Genomic DNA, 24898 nt, shown 5'->3' on the forward strand with positions numbered 1-24898 from the left:
AAATAAAATCTTTAAAAATTTTTTAAATTAAATTAAACTTTTAAATAATTAATGCTATCACATACTTTTCTCACCAGCAGTTTAGGGAAGGTCTTGTTCCATGTTCCTTCCAATTCCTGTTATTGTTAGGCTTTTTATTTTCGTCAATCTGAAGGTAGTGAAATTGAGTCTGAGGCTCTAATTTGATTTCTCTGATTGCTAGTGAGGTTGATCTATATTTATATATTTTTATATATTTATTTGTCTTTTTAAAATCTTTTATTTTTTTAAGATTTTATTTATTTGAGAGAGAGAGAACAAGAGAGAGAGCACAAGCAGGGGGAGGGGCGGAAGAGAGGGAGAAGCAGGCTCCCCGCTGAGCGGCAAGCCCTCCCTGGGGCTGATCCCAAGACCCCAGGATCATGACCTGAGCTGAAGGCAGATGCTTAACCCACTGAGCCATCCAGGTGCCCCACATTTATGTGAATTTTATTCTACCTTACTGGTGACTCAGTCTTCTTTTTTTTAAACCACCAGATCTAGACCATTTTACAGGTGAAATTTTTTTTTTTTAAGATTTATTTATTTACTTTGGGGGTCGGTGTAAGGAGCAGAGGGAGAGGGACAAGCAGACTCCAAACTTAGAGCAGAGCCGGATGCTGGGCTTGATCTCACAACCCATGAGATTATGACCCGAGCCAAAATCAAAAGACGGATGTTTAACCAACTGAGCCACCTAGGCGCCCCTGACTGAGTCTTTTGTTGGTTCTTCTTCTCAATCTGACCTCTAAATGTTAGGAATGCTACAGAGTTTAGTCTTTGGCCTTCTCTTCTCAGTATATACTAAATTACTTCATCCAATCCTTGACTTTGAAGCAATATATAAGATGACAAATCCTTGAGCTCCATATTCATATATCATACTATTTAACATTTCCATTTGAACGCCTTATGGGCATCTCAAATTTAACATGGCCCAAGAGAAACCTTAATTACCCCTTAACTTATCTGTATGATTCTACTTAGATGGAATATTTAGAAGAGGCCAATTCATAGAGACAGAAAGTAGATTAGAGGTTTCCAAGTGCTGAAGGTAAAGGAGAATGGGAGTTATTGCTTAATGGTTATAGAGTTTCTGTTTGGTGTGATGAAGTTTTAGAAATAGTGCTGATGGCTGCACAACACTGTGAATATAATTCATGCCAATGAATTATATTTAAAAATGGTTAAATTTATACAATTTATGATATACATGTATGTGTAAAAGTATATTTTACTACAACTTCAAATAATTAATAATGTAAAATACCCAAAAAACACAGAATTGTACACTTCAAAATCTGACTTGTATGGTACATGAATATATCTCAATAAAACTGTTAAAAAAAAAACGGTATCAAATTAGTCACTGCTGGACTAATCAATGCAGCAAATAAAATAAAAAGCATTGACTTTAATTATGACTTCTCTAAATTTCTAAAAGTTATAGAAGTATAGAATTTACTCTTAATCTCAATTATAAATGCAAGAAACTACATTTCACAATTCTAGCATTAACCAGAAGACATGAATCATGATATAGATCAGAATAAAATATGTTTGTTACTAGACTAAAACCATTCTAAGAAAATGAAAACTACTGGGGGCACCTGGGTGGCTCAGCCGGTTAAGCAGCTGCCTTTGGCTCAGGTCATGATCTCACGGTCCTGGGATCAAAACCCACATGGGGCTCCCTGCTCAGCGAGGAGTCTGCTTCCTCTCCCTCTGCCCCTCCATACCCCCCGCTTGTGCATATGCACTCACACTCTCTCTCTCAAATAAATAAAATCTTTAAAAAAAGAAAATGAAGAATATTGAAATGTTTTTAATACATTAGATAATAAAGCAATAGTGTTTAAAATGTGTAGTTACCAATATACATTTATGTATGTATCATATGTAAATCACACAAAAACAATCGAATAAATTGCAATGACTTAAACAAAAAACCAAAAAACTTACTGCTGTCTTTGTAGACTAATAAAATGCAGGCCATTATTTTCAAAAGTTCAGCAACAACCACTGCTGTAGAAGATAGATAACGAGGTCCCTCCTCTTTTAAAGTCCTAGAATAACGCATCGTTAGAACCAAACTGGTAGTCTGAAAGACTAAAATTCCCAAGGAAAGGTATTTTAGGTTGGCAGACATTGTTTTATCTTCATTTGCCTGAAAAATAAATAAGCAGGGCAAATAAACAAAATTAGAAAATACAGAAACATATTAAAAATCAGTATGAGACTTCTCATTCCAGATAAAATAGAGTTAAGTGCATTCCACCCTTTTCTTCCTGCTAATTACAACTATAAACCCTGGACCAAAGAAAAAAGCTAACTACTATAAGACTCTGGAAGGTGAAGAAAATAAGACAAACTGGCTAGAGACCCCAGATCCTGAGTGATAACCCAATAGTGAATTCCCTGGAGACTTCTGCCACCTATGTATCTCAGCCTGGCTGCCATAACAATTCACAACCTGGAACCACAACAGGTGGAGAGCAACAACAAACAGAAGTCCTAAGAAAAACCCATTGTCTCCAACCAAAGGAATAGGAAGACAGCAGCTCTGCAGGATGGAGCCCTACTAACTGGATGCTATGTAATGTGTGGAACAGAGACTCGCTGACCATCTCTACCCTGCATTAATGAGGGCGGAGACAGTGGCCCTCTTCCCTACCACCCGGGGCTACAGCTACCAAGACTTTTGAGGCTGAGCCCTATGAACCACTCCTGCCCTAAGCAAGGTGACTGTCAGCAAAGAGGCAGCACTCTTCCTCCCTACTAATAAAGAAGATTTAAGTAGGAACCAAGGTCTCATAATACCCAAAATGTCCTTGATACAATCCAAAAGGAGTATATTCCTCATACCAAACAACAACAACAACAAAAACCAGGAAAAATCGCAACTAGGATGAGAAAGGACAATCAACAGACAACAATACAGACTTGACACAGATGTCGGAATTACCAGAATTTTAATTTGTTGTTGTTGTTTTTTGTTGTTCTTGTTTTTTAAAGGGAGAGGTGGGGAGGAGTAGAGGAAAAGGGAGAGAGAGAATCTTAAACAGTCTCCATGTCCAGTGCGGGGCTCAATCTCACAACCCTGCGATCCTGATGTGAAGCGAAATCAAGAGTTGGATGCTTAACCCACTGAGCCACCCAGGCACCCCACTGACCTCCAAACAAGAATTTATTTTTTTAAAGATTTTATTTATTTAAGAGAGATTTTATTTATTTAAGAGAGAGAGAGCATGAGCAGAGGGGAGGGTCAGAGGCAGAAGCAGATTCCCCACTAAGCAGGGAGCCCAACGTGGGGCTCAATCCCAGGACCCTGGGATCATGAGCTGAGCTGAAGGCAGACGCTTAACCGACTAAGCCACCCAGGTGCCCCCAGACAAGAATTTAAAAGAAACTACTGTAACAATGCATGAACAACAAGCAATTATAAACACTCTTGAAATAATTTTAGATTCACATAGAATAAAAAATAGTACAAGAGTTCTTGTGTACTCTTCACCCCGCTTTCCCCAAAGATAAGAGTTGCAAAGTTCCTATATTTTCCCTAAAGTAATTCAGAATTGACTCTAAGAAGCTCACTTTAAATATGAAGATACAAATAGGTTAAAAAGTAAAAGAATGGAAAAAGATATGCCATGAGAGAAATAACTATGAGAAAGCTGGAGAGGCCAAATTAATATCAGGAAAAATAAATTATATAAGAATTATTTCTAGAATTAAAGGACACTGCATAATGATAAAAGAGTCAATACATCAGTAAGATATAACCATCATAGATGAATATTGTGCCTAATAACTAGCTTCAAAATACACGAAGCAAAACCTAACAGAATTAAAAGGAAAAAGCAAGTAAATCCATAAGTCATAATGTGAGATTTTAACCCACTTTTCTCAGTAATTACAAGAATACACACACATATACACCAAACCCCCCAGTATGAATACAGGAAGATCTGAACAACACTATCAACCACTATAACTGTCAAAAACATGGAGATGTTCCACTAAGAGCCTCTTTCAAGGAAGGACTTAATGCACTGTGTGTGGTCAATTAACTGCCTTTCCACCCAAGGTCACATCCTTTGCTTCCAACTGATCTAAAGATTCAATTCAATCTCAAGCAAAATCCCTACATGCTTTTTTGGTAGAAACTGATAAGTTGACTTTAAAATTTATATGGAAATACAAAGGACATAGAAAACCAAAACAATTTTGAAAAGGAAAAACAGTGTTAAATAAGTTAAACTCCCGGGGTGCCTGGGTGTCTCAGTCATTAAGCGTCTGCCTTCAGCTCAGGTCATGATCCCAGGATCCTGGGATCAAGCCCCGCATCGGGCTCCCTGCTCTGCGGGAAGCCTGCTTCTCCCTCTCCCACTCCCCCTGCTTGTGTTCCCTCTCTCGCTGTGTCTCTCTCTGTCAAATAAATAAAATCAATCTTTAAAAAAAAATAATAATAAAAATAAATAAATAAGTTAAACTCTTGAGGGGTGGCTGGGTGGCTCAGTCGGTTAAGTGTCTGACTCTTGATTTCGGCTCAGGTCATGATCTCAGGGTCGTGAGACTGAGCCCAGCTTTGGGCTCCAAGCTCAGTGGGAATCTACTTGAGATTCTCTTTCTCCTACTGCCTCTGCCCCTACAGCCCCGCTCATGTGCATGCATGCCCTCCCTCTCTCTCAAATAATAAACCTTTAAAAAAAAAAGAAGTTAAACTCCTGAAATTCCATACTTACGATAAAGCTCTAGTAATTAAAACTGGTATTGACATAGGACAGGACAGAAGTATAGATCAATGGAACAGAAGACAGTCCAGAAGTAAATCCATTCATATTTGGTCAAATGACTTTGACAATGGTAACAAAAAAATAATTCTAGAACAAGACATCTGCATTCTTTTTAAGTGAATCTCTACCCTTATCTACCTCACACTAGAAAAGGATCACAGATCTGTCATAAAAGCTAAAGCTATAAATATTCAAGAAGAAAACAGGAGAAAAATATAGCCACGTAGGGATAGGCAAAGATTTCTTTTTTGTATTTTAAAGATTCATTTATTGGGGTGCCTGGGTGGCTCAGTCATTTAAGCCTCCGACTCTTGGTTTCAGCTCAGGTCATGATCTCAGGGTAGTGAGGACGAGACCAACGTGGGGCTCTGCACTCAGTGAGGAGTCTGCTTGAGATTCTCTCTCTCCATCTCCTTTTTGAGATTCTTTCTCCATCTCCTTCTGCCCCTTCCCCCATTCTCTCTCTCTCAAATAAATAAAACTTATTTATTTGAGAGAGAGAAAGAGCACAAGCAGGGAGAGGGACAGAGGGAGATAGAAAGGAGAGAAGCAGACTCCGGGCTCGACCTCAGTACCCTGAGATCATGACCTGAGCTGAAACCAAGAGTCAAAAGCTTAACTGACTGAGCCATCCAGACGGGACATGCAAAGATTTCTTACAAAAAGCTCAAACCATAACAGAAAAATATGGATAAATTGGATATCATCAAAATTTAAAACTGTTCATCCCAAGATACTATAAAAATAATAAAAGGCAAACCACATCATGGGAGAAAATATTCTCAATACGTATATCTGACAATGGCTTTGTATCCAGAATACATATAGAACTCTTACAACATAATAAATACAAGACAACCCATGAATAAAAGATCTCAATAGACATTTCACCAAAAAAGACAAACGAATAGCTAATAGGCACATGAAAAGACATTCAACATCATAGTCATTAGAGAGATACAAATTAAAACCACAATGAGATACCATTATATACCTATTAGAATGGCTAAAATTGTAAAACTTGATGCTACCAAGCGATGGAGAAGATTTTGAGCAAATAGAGCTCTTAACATTGCTAGTAGGAATATTAAGTGATACAACCACTTTAAGTAACAGTTTGATAGTTTATTTTAAAAAATAATAATAATCTTTTCATATAACCTAGAAATTCTACTCTTAGGTGTATACCCAAAAGATCTGAAAGCATTTATCCATAATACTTGTGTATGATTATTCATGGAAGTTTTATTTGTAACAGCCAGAAACTGGAAATAACCCAAATGCCCATTAACGGGTAAATTACTAAACATACAGTGGTACATCCTTATGATGGACTACTACTCAGCAATAAAAAGAAATGAAACACTGATACAAGTTAAAACATCAATGCAAACATTTTGCAACAGCAAAAAAGTTTACAGACAAAACAGTATATACTATATGATCCATTTATATGAAATTCTAAAAAGGGCAAAAGTAATTTGCAGTAATGCAAATTTATGGTTGACTGTGGCCAGGGGTTGAGGTTGGGGATTGACTGCAAAGGGATAGCAAGAAATTTCTGGTGGTGATGGAAATATTCTGTATCTTGATTATGTGGTGGTTATACAATTGTATTCACTTATTGTAACTCACTGAACTAAACATATAAAATGGGTACATCTTATTGTGTGTAAACTACAGCTTAACAAAGTTGATTAAAGATAGAGGACATACTAAGTAGTAGCATTCCTCAGCAGGCTTTCCTCATAGCTTTGATTCTAGCTCTAATTTCTTTGGATTAATACCAATGGTGTTCTGTTAGTCTGTTCTTCAGCCCAACTCTATCCTTTCCATGATTCCATCTTCCATCCTAAGTTTTGTTAATATTGACCCTCTTTATTGTATATCTCTTTATAGCTCTCACAACCAAGCCACCATTTACAGTTCTAGATATATGATCCTCTATCTTCCCTTACCTCATAATTATTAAACTAGCATGTAATATATTCAAACATTCCACAGTCATTATTTGGTGCCTATACTAGGCCAAGTACCATGGTTACAGTGACAGCCTATCCTTGAAGGCACAAAGTCTAGCTCATTAAATTTAGCAATTCTCTGACTGAATATGCTCCAAAATCAAACAACGTAACACCATCAATATGAAGATAAAATTTTTAGTGCCGAAAAATAATGATTGAAAAAAATTACCTTAAGTACTTCATCTGAATTTCAGAGAGAAAATCTGAATAATATATGTCTTTTTTGTCACATATAAAGGATCAAGCTTAGAGGAAAGAACACATCAATTTATGTATCAACCATCTCACTTTTGTAAATCTGCATTAGCAAGAGTCCTAATGTGAAATAAAATTACAGCATTTTAGAGGTAGAAGATGCTTTAGAAATCATCTAGTATAAATATCTTCATTTTTAAATGAAGAAAATAGGGGCGCCTGGGTGCCTCAGTCGTTAAGCGTCTGCCTTCGGCTCAGGTCATGATCTCAGGGTCCTGGGATCAAGCCTCACATCGGGCTCCCTGCTCAGCGGGGAGCCTGCTTCTCCCTCTCCCTCTGCTGCTCCCCCTGCTTGTGCTCTCTCTGTGTCTGTCTCTGTCAAATAAATAAATAAATAATCTTTAAAAAAAAAATAAAATAAAATGAAGAAAATAATAAACAGAGAAGTTAGATTACTTGTTCAAGGTCATTTAACTACTAATTGGAAATACATAAATATCAGGTTCGCTAGCTCTCACTACATGCTACTGTAGAATTTCAGAGGACATCCTAGTGGCCTTTATCTCTGTATGGAAGGAGAGCAAGTTGCCAGCAATCCACATGTGGCATAGGCACCTGATTCTCCTGGAAAATCTATTCAAGGAAGTCTTTTGTTTATTCTGTACAGCTAAGACCATAATGTACCTGTTATAACAGCAAAGCTCTACTTTCTTTTCAAATGAAATTTTAAAGGTCAGATTCTAAACCAGGATATACTATTTTTACTATTTTGCTTTTCCATTTCCAAGCATATACAACATCAACACATTCACTGTGATAATTCAATTCTTAATTATTAATACAGTTAACAGTCTCTTACAACGCATTTTTTTAAAGTATGTGAGATAATAGAAAAAATATATATTGGCCTCTGCCCTACGTCCTGACACAGGGCTCCTGAAACCCTTATAATTTCCTGGGTGATCAATTGATCATGCCTCTATGATGAGAACTCCATAAAAATTCCACTAGTATGAGGTTCAGAGAGCTTTCAGGATAACAAGCTATACACACCGTGAGGATAACACATCCCAACTCCACAGGGACAGAAGCTCCTGCACTCAGGACCCTCCCAGGCCCTGTGCTTATATAGCTTTTCATCTAATTGTTCATTTGTATCCTTCATCATATCCATTAATAAACTGGTTTAAGAAAGTGTTTTTCTGAGTTCTATGAGGCACTCTAGCGAATTAATCCAACTTGTGGAGGAGATGGTGGGAACCTCTGATTTGTAGCCAAACTGGACAGAGTTGTGGGTAATTTGGTGACCTACTACTTGCAACTGGATCTTAAATAGGGTGGGAGCATTCTTATGGGACTGAGTTCCTAACCCGCGGGATCTGACACTATCTGCAGGTATATAGTGTCCTAATTGAGTTAAATTGTAGGATACCCAGCTGGTGTCACAGAGAATTGCTTGGTGTGAGGAAACCATACCTCTTCCCCAACATTTGGTGACCTGAAATGTTAGAAGTGAAGTGTTCTGTATGAGGAGTAAAGGAGACACACAGGAGGAAAGAACTGGATTGTTTTTCTAATATAAAGTTGAAAAGTAAAATATATACAAACAAATGATCATTTGTACTAGATCAACTGTAAAGAATTATAATTTAATTCACAATTCTGCCTAAGGAAAGTAAAAATATGAGTATTTCTAAGATTATACAAATACATAACTTGGTTTGGAATATAATACAGGTAAAATTAAATATGTTCATTTAATACAGACCATAAATTCACAGCAAATCCATAAATATGAAATCTATCAAAACAAAGACTATACTCCACTTCTATAATTTATAAGATTAATATTGTTTCTTCATTTTAAAGTGTACAATATTTTCTCATTACCATTGAACACAAACTCTAAACAATCTTATGTTTAAGATTTAATTTTAGTCCTCCCTACATTTTCTTCTCTTGCCACCTAATTCCCCTTTTTTTATCCCTTCAGGTAGTGCTAATCCTCTAGTTTCCATATTATTCTTTGTTTCATTAAAATTTCCTATCTAAGAAACTTACAAACCAATAATCAACAAGAAACTGTGCTAAATTCTCTCAAAAATGTAACTTTTTTTTTTTTTTTTAAAGATTTTATTTATTTATTTGACAGAGAGAGATACAGCGAGAGAGGGAACACAGCAGGGGGAGTGGGAGAAGGAGAAGCAGGCTTCCCACCAAGCAGGGAGCCCGATGCGGGGGCTCGGTCCCAGGACCCTGGGATCATGATCTGAGCCGAAGGCAGACCCTTAATGACTGAGCCACCCAGGCGCCCCCAAAATGTAGCTTTTTTCGATTTACTACCAAAAGCCTTACAACCCAGTCAACAAATTACTGCCCATGTTTTTTTAAGGTCCCTGGTTACTAAGCTCCCTGAACTCACTTTGGGTTCAGTGAGGCTCTCAGATTTATAGCAGGATCAGAGGAGTAAGGATGCTTAGATGTTCCACTTTTACTTAATAGCTAAAACCTGAAAAATGCACTCTTCTTGATTACTAGAGTAAAGAACACTATTTCATTCTGATGGCTCTTCTTGTTTTATTCTGTTTTTAAAAAATAGCATTTATTACTTTATTTTAAAAAGCAGTATATTCTTAGAAAAATGCAGAAAACTTATTTTAATTGGTAAAAATTTGAACCATATTCAACTATCCAAAAACATCTAATGATATTTTGGTATAGATTTTGTCAATAATTTTTCTTATTTCAGTTTTTTTGAAATCCCTAAACCCCAGGACTTTAGTAGCAAAGGTGAAATAAAGTATCTAGACCATTTCATATTTCCACTTAAAAGTTTTCAACAACCTTTTGGGTTTCTTAGTTACATTGAAAACAGAGTCTTGTAATCACAAAGTTCCACCTTTTCCTAATAGATAGATCTTTCTTGACGGGAAAAAAAATGGAATTTTAAAATTCAGTGAAGTACCAAGAACATAACAAACATCCATGATTCCATCACCCAGAACTGATGTCTCAATTTTGTCACATTTGTTTACCTTTCCTTTTGTAAAGGAATAAAATATTACAACTAAAGTCAAAGTCCCCTTTAAGCCACCACTCTAAGTCCTATTCCTTTCCCCCTCCCCAGTAGGAACCTATTACAAGTTTAAAGTATATATTTCTAGTCTATTATTAAAATTTTTTTCATACATATATAATATAATCATAAGCCATAATTACATTAACATGGCATCAAACTGTATCCATTATTTGGCATTCTCTTATTCTATTCAGTATTGTATTGCCATCTATGTTGATATACAGACCTAGCTCATTGCTTTTAACAATTCTAAAGTTCCATCAAATGAGTGAACCTTTTATTTACCGAATCTCCTACTGATAAACATTTAGCATCATTTTCCTTTTAAAAATTTAAATTTAAAAATTTAAAAATTTCCTGGGTTGCCTGGGTGGCTCAGTCGGTTAAGCATCTGCCTTCAGCTCAGGTCATGATCCCAGGGTCCTGGGATCAAGCCTCACGTTGGGCTCCCTACTTAATGGGGAGTCTGCTTCTGCCTCTGCTCCTCCCCTCTGCTCGTGCTCTCTCTCTCTCTCTCAAATAAATAAAATCTTTCAAAAAAAAAAATTGGCTTCCAAAGATTCTTGCTTTACAATGCCAATTCTGAGTTTAAAGGCTTAAATATTTTAAAGGCTTAAAATGTTTAAAAAATATACATTACATGAAGTATATGTATCATTAATGTACACTACTGCTACCACCTCTACCCCCAAATTAATCAGGATTAGTGAGAAATGAGTTGTGTATACCACATCTAAGTGCATTAAATATGCATTAACTAAATTTTGAAATATTCAAAACATTATATACTAATAATTTTTACTCATCTTTTCAGACACAGATAGGTCTTTGTAGGTAAATCTGAGTATCAGTCTGGCTATAGACTTATTCCAATAGCTTATTAAAGTATATGCATAATCTTCAGGACTATATATGAAGCCCATTATTTCTACTGAAACAAGACTATCTGTACTTCGCTGATATGTCTCCAGCTACTAAAAGTCCTAAAAGACCAAATGTTTAGTTTAGTTAGTTAGAAATTCTGCATATCAATTTTCCTTCAATTGTAAAAATAAAAGTCTAAATTTCTTAACTTATGGTTTTTAGAGTAAGCTATATTTACATTTTCTAAACACTAGTTCTGAAATATACTCCCTAAGTACAATAAAATAATCTACTAAAGGTTAATGACATAATAGAGTACGTATGAAAACACACAAATTATAAAGTGCTAATAAGCAAATATCAGTTCACATTATATGCTACTCAGAAACAGTTACTGGTAAAAACAGATCTTTTAAGATTTTCCCAAGTAAATGAACAGAAAAAGTAAATAAATACATACAAAAATACTGACCTCAGTTGCAATTTTTTGTCCACTGTCTTCCATGATGCCAAACTTTAAAACTGCAACCTATAACTGTATGCTAAATAATGACAAATAAAATTCATCACAACTGCCTTTACTTCTGACACTGGCATTTATATATCTTCCTTTCGAACTACCTCAGAAGTAGCCACAGCATTTCCTAAAAGTAGCAAAACTATGTCATACTTGATAATAATCTTGTGGAAAATCAAAAAATTTTATTTTGTATAAAAGTGAAAGAAGAATGAGTCAAAGATACTTTATACTATCTGTATAATCAATTGTTTCTATGATAGAAATAATAACTTCCACTAACTTAGTTCACTTTTAAGTGCAAAGCACAATCCTGCTCAGTCACACTTAATAATCAACTCTTTACTATCTAAGGTTCCTATTACATTCTAAGTAAAACAACTTCTCATTGTTTCTCCTTCCCTTTCTTCCTCAATGTGTCAGGTATCTGTTTACATAAGGCAAATATCACCTGTATGTAAATTACAGTACTGCCAATTTTTAACTTGTTCTTTCACTACTGTAGAATTTCCATTCTTACATTCAGTTAAATCGATAATACTCAAATATTTCTTCAACTATACAAATATAAAATCTATTTGCATTCTGATTTTTAGATTAAAAATTGTTCAGTATTATTGTACTCTTTATATAATGTCAGTAATTTGGAAAACATAATGATCTAATAAGTATAGCTCTAAGATCCCCTTTGAATGTGTTGTGCTTCACTCTCCCATTTCTCCATCTCTGTGCTATTCTGCTCTACCGCTTTCTGCTATGGCCATTTCCTCCACTTTCAGCTAAAGGCAGAAGTTAAAGATATTCTTTAAAAAAATAAATAAAGCTATTCTAAAAAGAATACAGACTAGTGTAAAAGCCAGGTTGGTCCACAGGCACTAACCATTAGTAAATGTTCAAGGAGACTGGGGGCAGAAGGGAAAAATAAAGGTATCCTACAACTCTCCACAACTTGCCATCAATATTTAATACATACAATGCTCAGGCATTAGGTACACAATGATGAACAAGACAAATATAGTCTTTGTCTTCATGAAGTTTATCCTCTAGCTTGGAAGATACATTATTCAAACAACTCAAGAAATAGTATTAAGTATGTAATCTCCTATGACAGGGTGCAAGAGAAAAATATCATAGAAAAATGATGATACCTTATGTCAACTTAGTTAAACTCAAACGTTATTTCCCAAAGGCCCTTTCTCTGTATGGTGCTAGGTTAGAACTGGCTAAACACAAAGTCTGCACAAAACTTGGGAGACAGGGTGACACAAGAGCATTACTCACAAAAAATACTCAGGGTTAAATGTGGTAAAACAGAAACAGAGAATTAGGTTCTAGTTATCCTCACTCTTCCCTGTGCTAGGTCAGCTCTTCCTCACAACTGCTGATCCTACTGCACAAAAGTGGGCTCATGCTCTCCACCAGACTCTTGACTGCGGACGGAAAAAGACAGCTACACAGAGAGGACAGCTTTCTATACACCTTTCCACCAGCTCCATTACATGATCCTATTCTGGCTTATAGGACATGCCTCGCTCCCTAGATTCCTTTGAAAGCTGACTTGTGTACCCACACTAGTGTTTCAGGAGGGCTGCTTTTAGTGACTTTTCAGTAATCCTCCAACACTATTTTTCCCCCCAACACTCTCTTTTTAGACCTTTACTTCCCCTGCTTTTCCCATAATTGAGAAAGGTCTTATTCCTATCACAAATCCCTTATTCTATAATAGTGAAGGGTTCTGTTTCTCTACTGAACTCTGATACAGTGTTTGGTACCAAATGTGGTTCTAGGGTAACAGATCCACAATGATAGTAATTTGAAATCAGTTTTCTGATCCGACTAGATTTAAGGCCATTAAGGACCCTATTACCAGTGGTAAAGGAGACAGTTGTAGTTGTTCATCATGCCAAGGCAAAAATTACCTAAACTATCACCTGTAAATACCTATAATCAACATTAGGTTTTGGGTGATCAAGTAGTGCTGCCACAAACATTTTACTGGAAATTAGCATATAATGGTGTTCATTTCTTGCTTCTAAAATAACTAGAAAACTTGGAGAAAGAAAATAATGAACTTGAGACCCTAAATTCACAGCCCATGGTCCAGGTAAAGTATCAGAAAGCTTCTATCACAGCCTAAAAACAACTTATCTCTTTTAGCTACAAAGTCAGTATTTCTGAAAAACAAATCCAAAATCTGATCCTGTCATGGGCTTGAAATAAAAAGCAAACTGAAGGGCGCCTACGTGGCTCAGTTGGTTAAGTGCCTGCCTTTGGCTCAAGTCATGATCCCGGGGTCCTGGGATTGAGCCCTGCATTGGGCTCCCCGTTCAGCGGAGAGTCTGCTTCTCCCTCTGCCTCTCCTCCTGCTCATGCTCTCTCTCATATAAATGAATAAAATCTTAAAAAAAAAAAAAAAGGCAAATTGAGTTTACAATTTCATAGGGTCCCAGGATCCTATGCTCTACACATTTTTACAATCTCTATATCCTAGCACATGTCCAGATAGTAAAATATGCCTGAGGATTGTGGTAGGCTGAATAATGGCCCCCAAATATACAGGTTCTAATCCCTAGAACCTGTAAACGTTACCTTATTTGGGAAAGAGGATTTTGCAAATGAAATTAAAGATCTTGAGATGGGAAAATTATCCTGGATTAGCTAAATGAGCCCTAAACACCAACACAAATGTCCTTATAAAAGACAGAAAAGGAGAACACAAATACTCAAGAGGAGAAGACAGTGTGAAGATGGATCCAGAGAGAGATGTGAAGATGCTGGCCTTGCAGACTAGTGATACAGCCACAAACCAAGGAAGACTGGCAACCACCAGAAGCTGCAAGAGAAAAGGATGGATTTTTCCTTAGAGCCTCCAGAGAGAGCATAGGTAGTCCTGCTGACACTCTTGATTATCAGCCTAGTGATACTGATTTTGGATTTCTGGCCTCCAGAACTCTGGGAGAATATATTTCTCTTAATTTAAGCAACCCATCTGGGATAATTTGTTACAGCAGCCACAGGAAATCAATACAAGTATCTGTATTTTTAAAACTTAATTGTTCTCCATTCTATGTCTACTTAGGCAGAAATCATTCCTAGGAGGAAGACAGTTAAAATTAAGTTTTCAGTACTCAAAAGAATTAATCAGTTACCAGGAAAACTGGCTTACACTGAAGAGTGCATACAACAGTTCCTCTCACATAGTTTGTGCTGTGCTTAATAAATATTATTTAAAATAAATGCCAGACTCAGTAAAAAAAAAAATCAAGGATACCAAATAACTGAGATATTACTCTAGTGATGTTCTGTCATGGAAAATGTGAAGCCCATCCACTTGGTTCACAAAACTAAATGGTTAATAATAACATTTCTAGAGGGAAGGTAAGGACTTGACCAGTGTTACAAAGTAATTCTACTAATGCTTACTTTAGAAAACATCAATTTCTTTGTTATTTTAAAGGACATAAAAGGTAAAAAGAAAGTACAGATCATCACTATTTTTATTCATGTCTTTGTTTTTATAACCTAAAAAAGTAATAGCAGTAATCAGAGTTTATAATCTAGAAAATAATTTCCAATTTTAAATTTTCTGTTCACACTATTCTCAAATTGACTCCTTTATTTTTTTTTATAAGATTTTATTTATTCACTTGACAGAGAGAGAGAGCATGTACAAGCAGGAGGAGTGGCAGGCAGAAGGAGAGGGATAAGCAGGACCCTGGGTTCATGACCTGAGCTGAAGGGAGACATTTAACCGGCTGAGCAACCCAGGCGCCCCAAATTAAATCCTTTAAACATGATTTATTGCCCAGTTTGAAGTATACTATGTGTGTCAAAACATGCCATCTAAAATATACCTATCTATATGCAGAAAGTCAAACATAATATAATCATTCTATAAGATAGTGTTGTTCCCCAAGTACTAACATTAATAACAAGGTTCTAGCATTTTTTCAAATGCTTAAGAATTAAAATATACCAGGATAATTAAGAATAATGTTTAGCTATTTATTTAATTCAGCCTGAGGATAAACCTGAAAGATCAGGAGCTTTAAGATGGTTTTCTTTCTTTTTTTTTTTTAAAGGTTTTTATTTATTTGTCAGAGAGAGAGAGAGCCAGCACAAGCAGGGGGAGCGGCAGGCAGAGGGAGTAGCAGACTCCCCGCTGAGCAAGGAGCCCGATGCTGGACTCAATCCCAGGACCCTAGGATCATGACCTGAGCAGAAGGCAGACACTCAACTGACTGAGCCACCCAGGCGTCCCAAGATGTTTTTCTTTGTAGCACTCACAAATGGTAAAAATTTTAGAAAAATGTTTAAAATAATTTAACTGAAACTTAATAGAACATATGGAATTAGCTGGTATTTATGGATTTATGGTTTGGCAAGTTGTCAAGGACAAAAAATTTTTTGAACTCTAGCTATTAACTGTGCTTAGGTAATTAATGGAAGAATACCACCCTCCCCTAAGGACAAAATTCCACTATTAGAATTCAAATGCTGTGTGGTGGTGGTGCTGGTGGTTGTTGTTGTTTTTAACCACCACCCTTTCTAAACAGGAAATTGCCACCACTCCCAGGTAAACCTACAGTCTTAGGAGTTTATATATACCATGGGTTTAAAAACTATTGAGTACATTTCAATTATGCCTGTTGAGTATTTACTGTTCAAGTCTCATGTCACTCTGCCTCCCAACTGATGGGACAACCTTCAGACTCTAACAACTCCAACCTCCATATAGCTGATACCTTACTAAAATGTTGATCTGATCACATTCCTTCTTTTTTTGTAAAAGTTTAACTAACTCCCTACCAATAGAAGATACAGTACAAACTCACACAAAACAGTCCCTCACAATCTGGCCCCAACCTAAATTCTCTGCCATAAACTATGACCTGTCTCAAACACTTTTTCTTCATGCATTCTTTGAATAAATATCCCTTTTTTAAAAATACTCTTTCCTTGGGACACCTTTGTGGCTGTTGGTTAAACATCCAACTCTTGATCTCAGCTCAGGTCTTGGTCTCAGAGTGATGAGTTCAAGCTCTGTGCTGGGCGTGGAGCCTACTTGAAAAAAAAATTTTTTTTTAATTATAAATTTTCTTTCTTCTTCTTTATCTATTTCTCATCTTGTATCAAAATACAAATCTACTCTCAGTGAAGTTTTCCTAAGTTTCAAGCAGACTAAAGCCTCCCCTCTACTATATTCCAATATGATTTTATACTTATATTTTATAATACCACTTATAAATTTTATCAATCTAATTTGTTGACATATATGCATATCTGTGTTTTATTCATCATTGTATTTCCTGCATCTCCTTACGAGGATATGTCACATAATAGGCAGGTACTCTATGTTGAATTTATAAAAGAATAAATAAACTCTACAATATGTAAATTCTCAGAAAGGAAAAGTGATCCTCAAAAATTAAGTCTCTCTGTATAATACATAAAAGATACAGGCACCCATGCCAAAACTGGTTCTCATTAAATGTTTCCCAATAATTGTAACTTCAGAAGTTACAATTTATTAAATTAATAAAAGAACATTTACTGAACACCTACAGCATATCAGACATTGTGCTAGGTGCTTTATAGGCATTATCCCATTTAAATCTAATTTAATCTGTAAAAGAAGGAATCACTCATTTTACAGATTTAAAAAATCTGTAGGTTCTGAGATATTAAGTATATAATTTACCTTGCATAACATGTCAGAGCTCAGATATAAAGCAAGATTTCTCTGTCAAAGCTATCAATTCATGGCTTATGAATTTTTGCAATAAGTCTTTTGCATGGTCTTTGCAGTAAAGGCTAAGTGTTTAAAAATGTCTACGTTTTAGACGGCCAGTCAGCATAGTATATTAGAGTATGCCTTTGGACTCAGACCGCCTAATTTCACATTCTGTCCCCACCACTTGATAAATAATGCATTCTATTTAACCTCTCTGTCCCTCCTTTCCCTCATCTATAATGGCGGGGGAGTGGAGGGGGGAATAGTATGTACCTCACACACTGGTGGATTAAAAGATATCAATCAGAAGAAGTGGTTATAATACTACAGTGCTTTATCTGAATATTCACTGAATACCTTTATAAGACTTACTCATGTTAGAAAATGCTACTAGAAATGTTTGTGTTTTTTTTAAAGATTTTATTTATTTATTTGACAGAGAAAGACACAGGGAGAGAGGGAACACAAGCAGGGGGAGTGGGAGAGGGAGAAGCAGGCTTCCCGCCAAGCAGGGAGCCCGATGCGGGGCTTGATCCCAGGACCCTGAGATCATGACCTGAGCCCAAGGCAGACGCTTAACGACTGAGCCACCCAGGCACCCCTAGAAATGTTGTTTAAATGTGGCTTTAGAGAACATATGAATTTAGAAAAAAACTTCATATCCAACTTTTACAGAAAAAGTAAGCAGAGCAAGTATAATGTTGTATTTAGACACTCTCTTATTGGAATGATTTTTTTAGCATTTTACCTGTTGTGACCTAAAAGTTTCAGCTTCATCTTAACTCTAATTTCTACTGTACTTCCTGATCTAGCATACTTTTTCAACCAAAACACTTATCTCCAGACAGCAACTGGTTCTTTGGTTTTTGAGTGTATCTCCCATATGAATGATAAACTAGTAAGAATTCCAGGCAGCCAATTTAGATAGAGAAGCTGAGTAACATTCAAGCTTATAAAGTAAAAACTCTCATATTTGTATACCAAACACTCTCAAATCTACACAGCAGAAGACATTTAAAAATTCATTAAAAATATATAACCACAGCACTACCCTCCTTCATTAAAGCAGACAATTAAGTTGAATGTACTTAGGATTGACTTGCTTTTTAGAGGGTCAACATCTAATGTTTAGCTACCAATTCATATTGATCTGAACTTTAATAATAAATTCATACACATGAATAACAATATTAACTGCTGGTTTCGTGATGTTCAAATGATGATGTTCAATGACATTATTAACTGCTGGTTTGATTTCAGTTACCGATAGGTCTACGATTTACTCTTAATTTTTTTGCAGTTTCATACACACAAAAATTCCACAGCGGATTAATATCAAATAGAAAGTTCCCTCTCTAAAACTTTCAGGAGAAGGAAAAAGGCTCAAAAGTTATACTTCACAGCTACTGAATGGTAAGACTGGGCTTTAACTGAGGTTATTTCAGTTGATTCTAATGTGTATCAAGTCATTCATTCATCATATTGAGTTCCTACTATGTGAAAGACACATCTGCGCTGTCAGTTAAGCGTCTGCCTTCATTCAGCTCAGGTCATGATCTCCAGGTCCTGGGCTCAAACCCTGCATCAGGCTCCTTGCTCAATGAGGAGTCCGCTTCTTCCTCTCCCTCTGCATCTTGCTGCCCCCCTCCCCAATTCGTGCTCTCTCTCTCTCAAATAAATAAATAAAACCTTAAAAAAAAAAAAAAAAAGACACATCTAAGGATACAAATTATATCCATATCAAATATAACAAGCAGCGTAAAGAGTGTTTGCAGAACTTAGGGCCAGTTATTTGACCTGCATGACCTTTAATATTCTCACCTTTAAAATGGGGGTGAAAGGAAATTGAATATGCTACCCGTAAAATATGCCACTTTAGCATATTGGTTATTTCGAGCTGTAGGTACTTAAAAAACAGCAAATGCAGGGAGGCTTTCCCCAAACCTCCCTGTTCTGCCTAAAAACAAATCCTCCATAAGGAACTCAGTTGCCATAAATCCCCTCCCCAAAGGAGTTTCATCAACCAAGGAGGACTGACTCACTACAGAAGAGAAGATTAAAAGTTAACACTATACCCAGACAAACCTTGCCACAAACTATCTTACCTCTTACCTATTCTTCTAAGGGTCCATTCATCTTTCCTAAAAATTGCTTACTTTCCCCTAAGAGGCCTACATCTCCCTTCCCTTTTCCCTCTCAGAATGGTATTTAATTCTGAATTCTAAAGCTACTCCTTTGAGTTACTCATTTTCCCTGAGTGTATACCTTGTATATATGGAGAACATATGTTAATAAGCCTCTGTTTTTCTCTTGTTAATCTGTCTTTTACTATAAGGGTCTTGGCTAGGAACTCAGAAGATCAGAAAGAAAATTATTTTCTTCCCCTACAGTTTCTGGTGACAAAGGATGGGATTGCTGAGATACCTACGTAGAGCTCACAGATGGGACCCCAGAGCTCACAGATGGGACCCTGGAAGAACTGGCAGAAGCCAGAGATGGGTAAGAATTCTTACCAAATCAGCTCTCCTTGATCTGTCTGTAATGCCCAGACAGTCAAGTGAACATGGTAAAATTTCATATGGTCCCTTCCTTTCCAAAATCAGATTAGCAGAAGAAAAGCATTTGTAAATATTACTTCTCTGAATTAAGATTCTTGGGAATTTGGTTTTGGGGTACCCACTGGTTACCGATCCTTGCCTCCCAAAGTGCAGCTACTACTTCCCTATTTGTCTCATTTTGTGCCTTAAAAATTTGGCTTGGCTTTCTGCCTGCCTGGTGCATGCAGGTTATTGGTTCTTGGGTGTGCAAGTGGTTCAACCATCAGGTTAGGAGTCATAAGAATATATAAGAGTAAGAAAATATAAGAATACAGAATATAGAACAGGAGCTGGACAGAAATGTGGGTTGCACCCCATTGGAAGCTAGCATCCTACTGACTGTTGCCAGTTGGGGGGGGGCGGTGAAATGCGGACATGTTGTCTCTTTCTTTTGGCTATCTTTAGTAGTGGTTCTAGACCTTGGGAGGGCTGCATCTTTTTTACCTTCTCTGGGGATGTCTCTTGCATCACGGTTAAGTCATAAAAGGCTTATTGGTTTTGGTTTTGAGTCACTTGATAGATTTACCTTTGGTTTTAAAAAAACATTTTTTGAAAAAAATATTTTTAAAAAGGAGTTCAGTACTGCCAGGAATATTTATTGTTTGTCCCAGCTGAAACCTGATAATAAGATGTTTGAAAGGAATTTTTAAAGGAACTCTATGGTCAAGTTAGTCTAATTGGAAGCTCGTATTTGGAGAGCTATTTGTTAAGGGCTCTCTGTTCTATTTCATCCTATCCTCCCATGAGAACTTTTCAGTCCACCGAAATCCTCTTCTTGAACGCCTGCTGGCTATATGCTCTGCAACTCTGTCTACCTCCTTCTTATTGGCATGATTTTGCTGAGGATAAGCTGGGCCTGCACTGGCTTCTTTGGGAAACCTAAGATCTTCCCAAACTGGCTCCTCTAAGACCTCTCTCCCTATCCATTGCTTCTGTTCCTTTTTCCTCCTTTAGCCAACTTCAATCTTCCATTCAGTTCCCTTGAATCCTTCAGGCCCCGTCTCCTCCATCCCTCTGTCCACCCCTGCAAGACTTCTTCCTTCCCACTTTAGCCCTCAGATGCCTACAGTCACTTGAACTTTAAGCCCCCTATCCTCCATCAGGCGCTCTAAGAGAGTTAGAGACAACTACCCTGATGCTGAAAAGGGAAAGGGAGCTATTTGGATACTGGGCAAATGAACAATCTTAAAAAGTCTTCTCAGGGCACCTGGCTGGCTCAATCAGAGAAGTGTGTGACTCTTGATCTCAGGGTCATGAGTTCAAGGCCCACATTGGGTGTAGAGATTACTTAAATAAACTTAGGGCGAAAAAAGTCTTTTCAACAAATATTAGTAAAAAACTTTAGCCATCTGAACAGGTAACCTTATCTTATTCCATCTGCCAGAAACACAATTTGGATCCAACTGTTCTTTTATATAAACTAGTGAGTTTTCGGGGCGCCTGGGTGGCTCAGTCATTAAGCGTCTGCCTTCAGCTCAGGTCATGATCTCAGGGTCCTGGGATCGAGCCCCGCATCGGGCTCCCTGCTTGGCGGGAAGCCTGCTTCTCCCTCTCCCACTCCCCCTGCTTGTGTTCCCTCTCTCACTGTCTCTCTCTCTGTCAAATAAATAAATAAAATCTTTAAAAAAAAACAAAAAAACAACTAGTGAGTTTTCTATTATTGTACCTGACATATGGCTAAGAATTTAAAAGAAAAGCTGTAAGATCTCATTTCTGTTTGTCTGTATGTTTTAGATGTGTGATATTTTTCTACCTCTAGATGGTCCTGCCAAAAGTAGTTTGTAAAAGAGCTCAATTTAAATTATGGAAAAAGGAGTACTATATTAATTTAAAATTCTCTGAGAGAAATACAGAAACTAACACAAATGTTTTTAAGTTCACATGACTCAGGTAATCTTTGGCAAATAAGAATATTGTTGGTTTAGGGGCGCCTGGGTGGCTCAGTCGTTAAGCGTCTGCCTTCGGCTCAGGTCATGGTCCTAGGCTCCTGGGATCGAGCCCCGCATCAGACTCCCTGCTCCATGGGAAACCTGCTTCTCCCTCTCCCACTCCCCCTGCTTGTGTTCCCTCTCTCGCTGTGTCTCTCTCTGTCAAATAAATAAATAAAATCTTTAAAAAAAAAAAAAAGAATATTGTTGGTTTAGCTGAAACAACAACAATAATAAAAACAAACAAACAAAAAAAATGGATATATCTCCAAAGTTGTCAGCATTAAATATAATGCAGACATACAGCTTTTCTACCTGGGTTTACGAGTCAAATAAGCACACGTTATCTCTATGTTACAAAATCTGTCAGCAAGAAAAAATAGTAAGCTGCTTAATGTCTCATGAAATTTTCATGAGTAATTGAAACGTATTTGTTTGAAACAAGTGAATTAAATAAATGTAAAAGTTTAAATGTAAAAAAATTAAAAAATATAAAAATTCATAAATGAACTTTTCAACAATAATTATTTTTTATATGTCTGCTTGAAATAGTTTCCCAAATCTTTTTGGTAACTTATGTCTTTAGAGTTTTGCGAAGTCAAGTTAAGTGATGGATACTCAGTGAATATGTAAAAAAAAAAAAGGGGGGGGGGTGGTTGTAGTGCACGTTCTGAGTTAACCAGAATGTTAGTGTATGAAAACATTTTAAAATTACTTACTTCCTAGTTTTCACTAGAAATAAGGATTCTAAGAGTTAAGAATTCTAATTAATATATGTAATTAAAATACTAGAAATAAGGGGGGAACTCTGTATACAAGGAAAGTAAATGTGTTTTGGTATAAAAAACTAGGGGATATGGAGATATGTTTTTGTCAAGGGAAAAAAAAAAGAGTAATTTTGTCCTAAAGTAGAATAACTGGTTGTTCCAGAATGAGAAAGAGCAAAATAAAAGACAAAAACTAAATAGACATAGAAAGCTGGGAAGAGAGAGAGAAGAAATTTATTTTGAGTGGTCAAGTGGCTAAAATTGAATGCATTAATTATAAGGGTTATAAAATCAAGCCTTAATATCAAAAGTACATTGATGTAAAACCAGAATTGAGTCTTTTTTTAAAAAAGATTTTATTTATTTACTTGACACAGAGAGAGAGAGAGAAGCAGAGGGAGAGGGAGAAGCAGACTCCCCGCTGAGCAGGGAGCCTGACACAGGACTCAATCCCAGGACCCCAGGATCATGACCTCCCCGGAAGGCAGACGCTTAACTGACTGAGTCACCCAGGCACCCTAGAATTGAGTCTTGTTTCTCCTTAAAGAACAAAGTTTTCAGGGCGCCTGGGTGGCTCAGATGATTGGGCGTCTGCCTTCGGCTCAGGTCATGATCCCAGGGTCCTAGGATCGAGCCCCAGATCTGGTTCCTGGCTCGGCGGGGAGCCTGCTTCTCCCTCTCCCTCTGCCTCTCCCCCTGCTCATGCTCTCTCTCTCTCTGTGTCTCGAATGAATAAATAAAATCTTAAAAAAAAAAAGAACAAAGTTTTCTTGGACTATGGGTCCACTCTTGATAAGATTGTGAAAGGTTTTCCTTTACCTTTTAAGTAAACTGCTTAGAAAATAAAGATCCAGGGGTGCCTGGGTGGCTCAGTTGGTTAAGCGACTGCCTTCGGCTCAGGTCATGATCCTGGAGTCCCGGGATCGAGTCCCACATCAGGCTCCCTGCTCAGCAGGGAGTCTGCTTCTCCCTCTGACCCTCCTCCTTCTCATGCTCTCTGTCTCTCATTGTCTCTCTCACAAATAAATAAAATCTTAAAAAAAAAAAAAAAAAAGAAAAGAAAATAAAGATCCTGTGTTTCATCAAAATAACTTCCTGTGCTTCCCATTTTCTTTATCAGGTCTTTGATTACTTAAGAAAACGGAGTCTTCTCTATTAAAAGAGCTAAAGTTATATATATATATAGGAACTCTATGGTCAAGTTAGTCTAATTGGAAGCTGGTATTTATATATCATATGTTATATATATATATCTATATATATATATATATATATATATATATATATATATAACTATGTAACTTCCAGTATTTGCCTTCAATGTTTTTGTCACCTTAGTTAAAGGGATTGTTTCACAGGACCTATGATCCTATTTAATTATGTGTTTTAAACCCTTTTAATATGTTTGGCAAAATTCCCCAAAATCAAATCCTAAATGAAGTCTTTTGGACCTGGAACTTTGATTTGTTCCAGAGGGTCTCTGAAACATCTCAAAAGATTTGTTCTCTCTCCTTATAAAAAAAGAGATGTCAAACTAATGAGGTTTATTTGATATGTCAGATTATAGCCTTCTAAATAAGAAGTGATGTTTAACCTTCTTAGGTTATATTTGTATGGATGGATGTTATTAATATGTGTTCCAGAAATTGTATAAAATTTCTTAAAATCTGATATAGCCTGGTATAATGTCATATTATGTCATCAGTCATAATTCCAGTTATCATCTTAAAGTATGTGTCACAGAAATAACCATATATCCTTGTCAACTGCATTAGAAATGAATTCTCATCAGATCTTTAAACATGGCCATTTTAAGTCTTTTGTCATTTACAGTTATTTTTTTATGCTGATGCTTTCATGAAAGTTTTTCCAAGCTGCTATGATCCAAAAATGCTTGTCTTCAAAAAGATTCATGGAAATAATCCTGACAAGTACTCTAGAAAACAGCTTTCTGACAACTTTAAGATCATACCATTGAATTGGGTAAGAATTTTCAGAATTCCATAGAAAAAACTGAAGGATTCATAAAACTACTAACCCAAGATCAAGCAAAACAAGAATTAAATGGGACTGAATAAACTGATGAGGATGATTATAATTTCTGAGTTTTTGTTTGAAACACTGCTGGTTCTTTAACATTTTGTTTAAAAGATTTAAGGAAGCTTTGCGCAGTGGCAGTATCGTAGCCAATGAGGTTTACCCGAGGCGCGATTATTGCTAATTAGAAGATTTAAGGAAGGGGCGCCTGGGTGGCTCAGTCGGTTAAGCATCTGCCTTCAGCTCAGGTCGTGATCTCGGGGTCCTGGGATAGAGCCCCAAGTCAGGCTCCCCGCTCAACCGGGAGCCTGCTTCTTCCTCTTCCCCGCCCCTGCTCCTGCT

At 36.7% G+C, this 24898-nt stretch overlaps 1 protein-coding gene and 1 pseudogene across 3 annotated transcripts in view; one reads left to right on the forward strand and one right to left on the reverse strand.

Annotated features, from left to right (window-relative positions):
* SLC35A3 (solute carrier family 35 member A3) overlaps positions 1-24898 on the reverse strand; it is a 57712-nt gene that overhangs the window by 19227 nt on the left and 13587 nt on the right. For all 3 annotated transcript variants that reach the window (XM_032422789.1, XM_032422808.1, XM_032422778.1), the window contains exon 2: positions 1981-2185. In XM_032422789.1, coding sequence (XP_032278680.1) covers positions 1981-2167 — 187 coding nt within the window. In that variant the 5' untranslated portion in view covers positions 2168-2185. The remainder of the gene's footprint in view (positions 1-1980; positions 2186-24898) is intronic.
* Positions 24680-24808, forward strand: LOC116627340 (annotated as a pseudogene).

The sequence above is a fragment of the Phoca vitulina genome, unplaced genomic scaffold, assembly GCF_004348235.1.
Source record: "Phoca vitulina isolate PV1807 unplaced genomic scaffold, GSC_HSeal_1.0 scaffold2, whole genome shotgun sequence".
Classification (NCBI taxonomy): domain Eukaryota; kingdom Metazoa; phylum Chordata; class Mammalia; order Carnivora; family Phocidae; genus Phoca; species Phoca vitulina.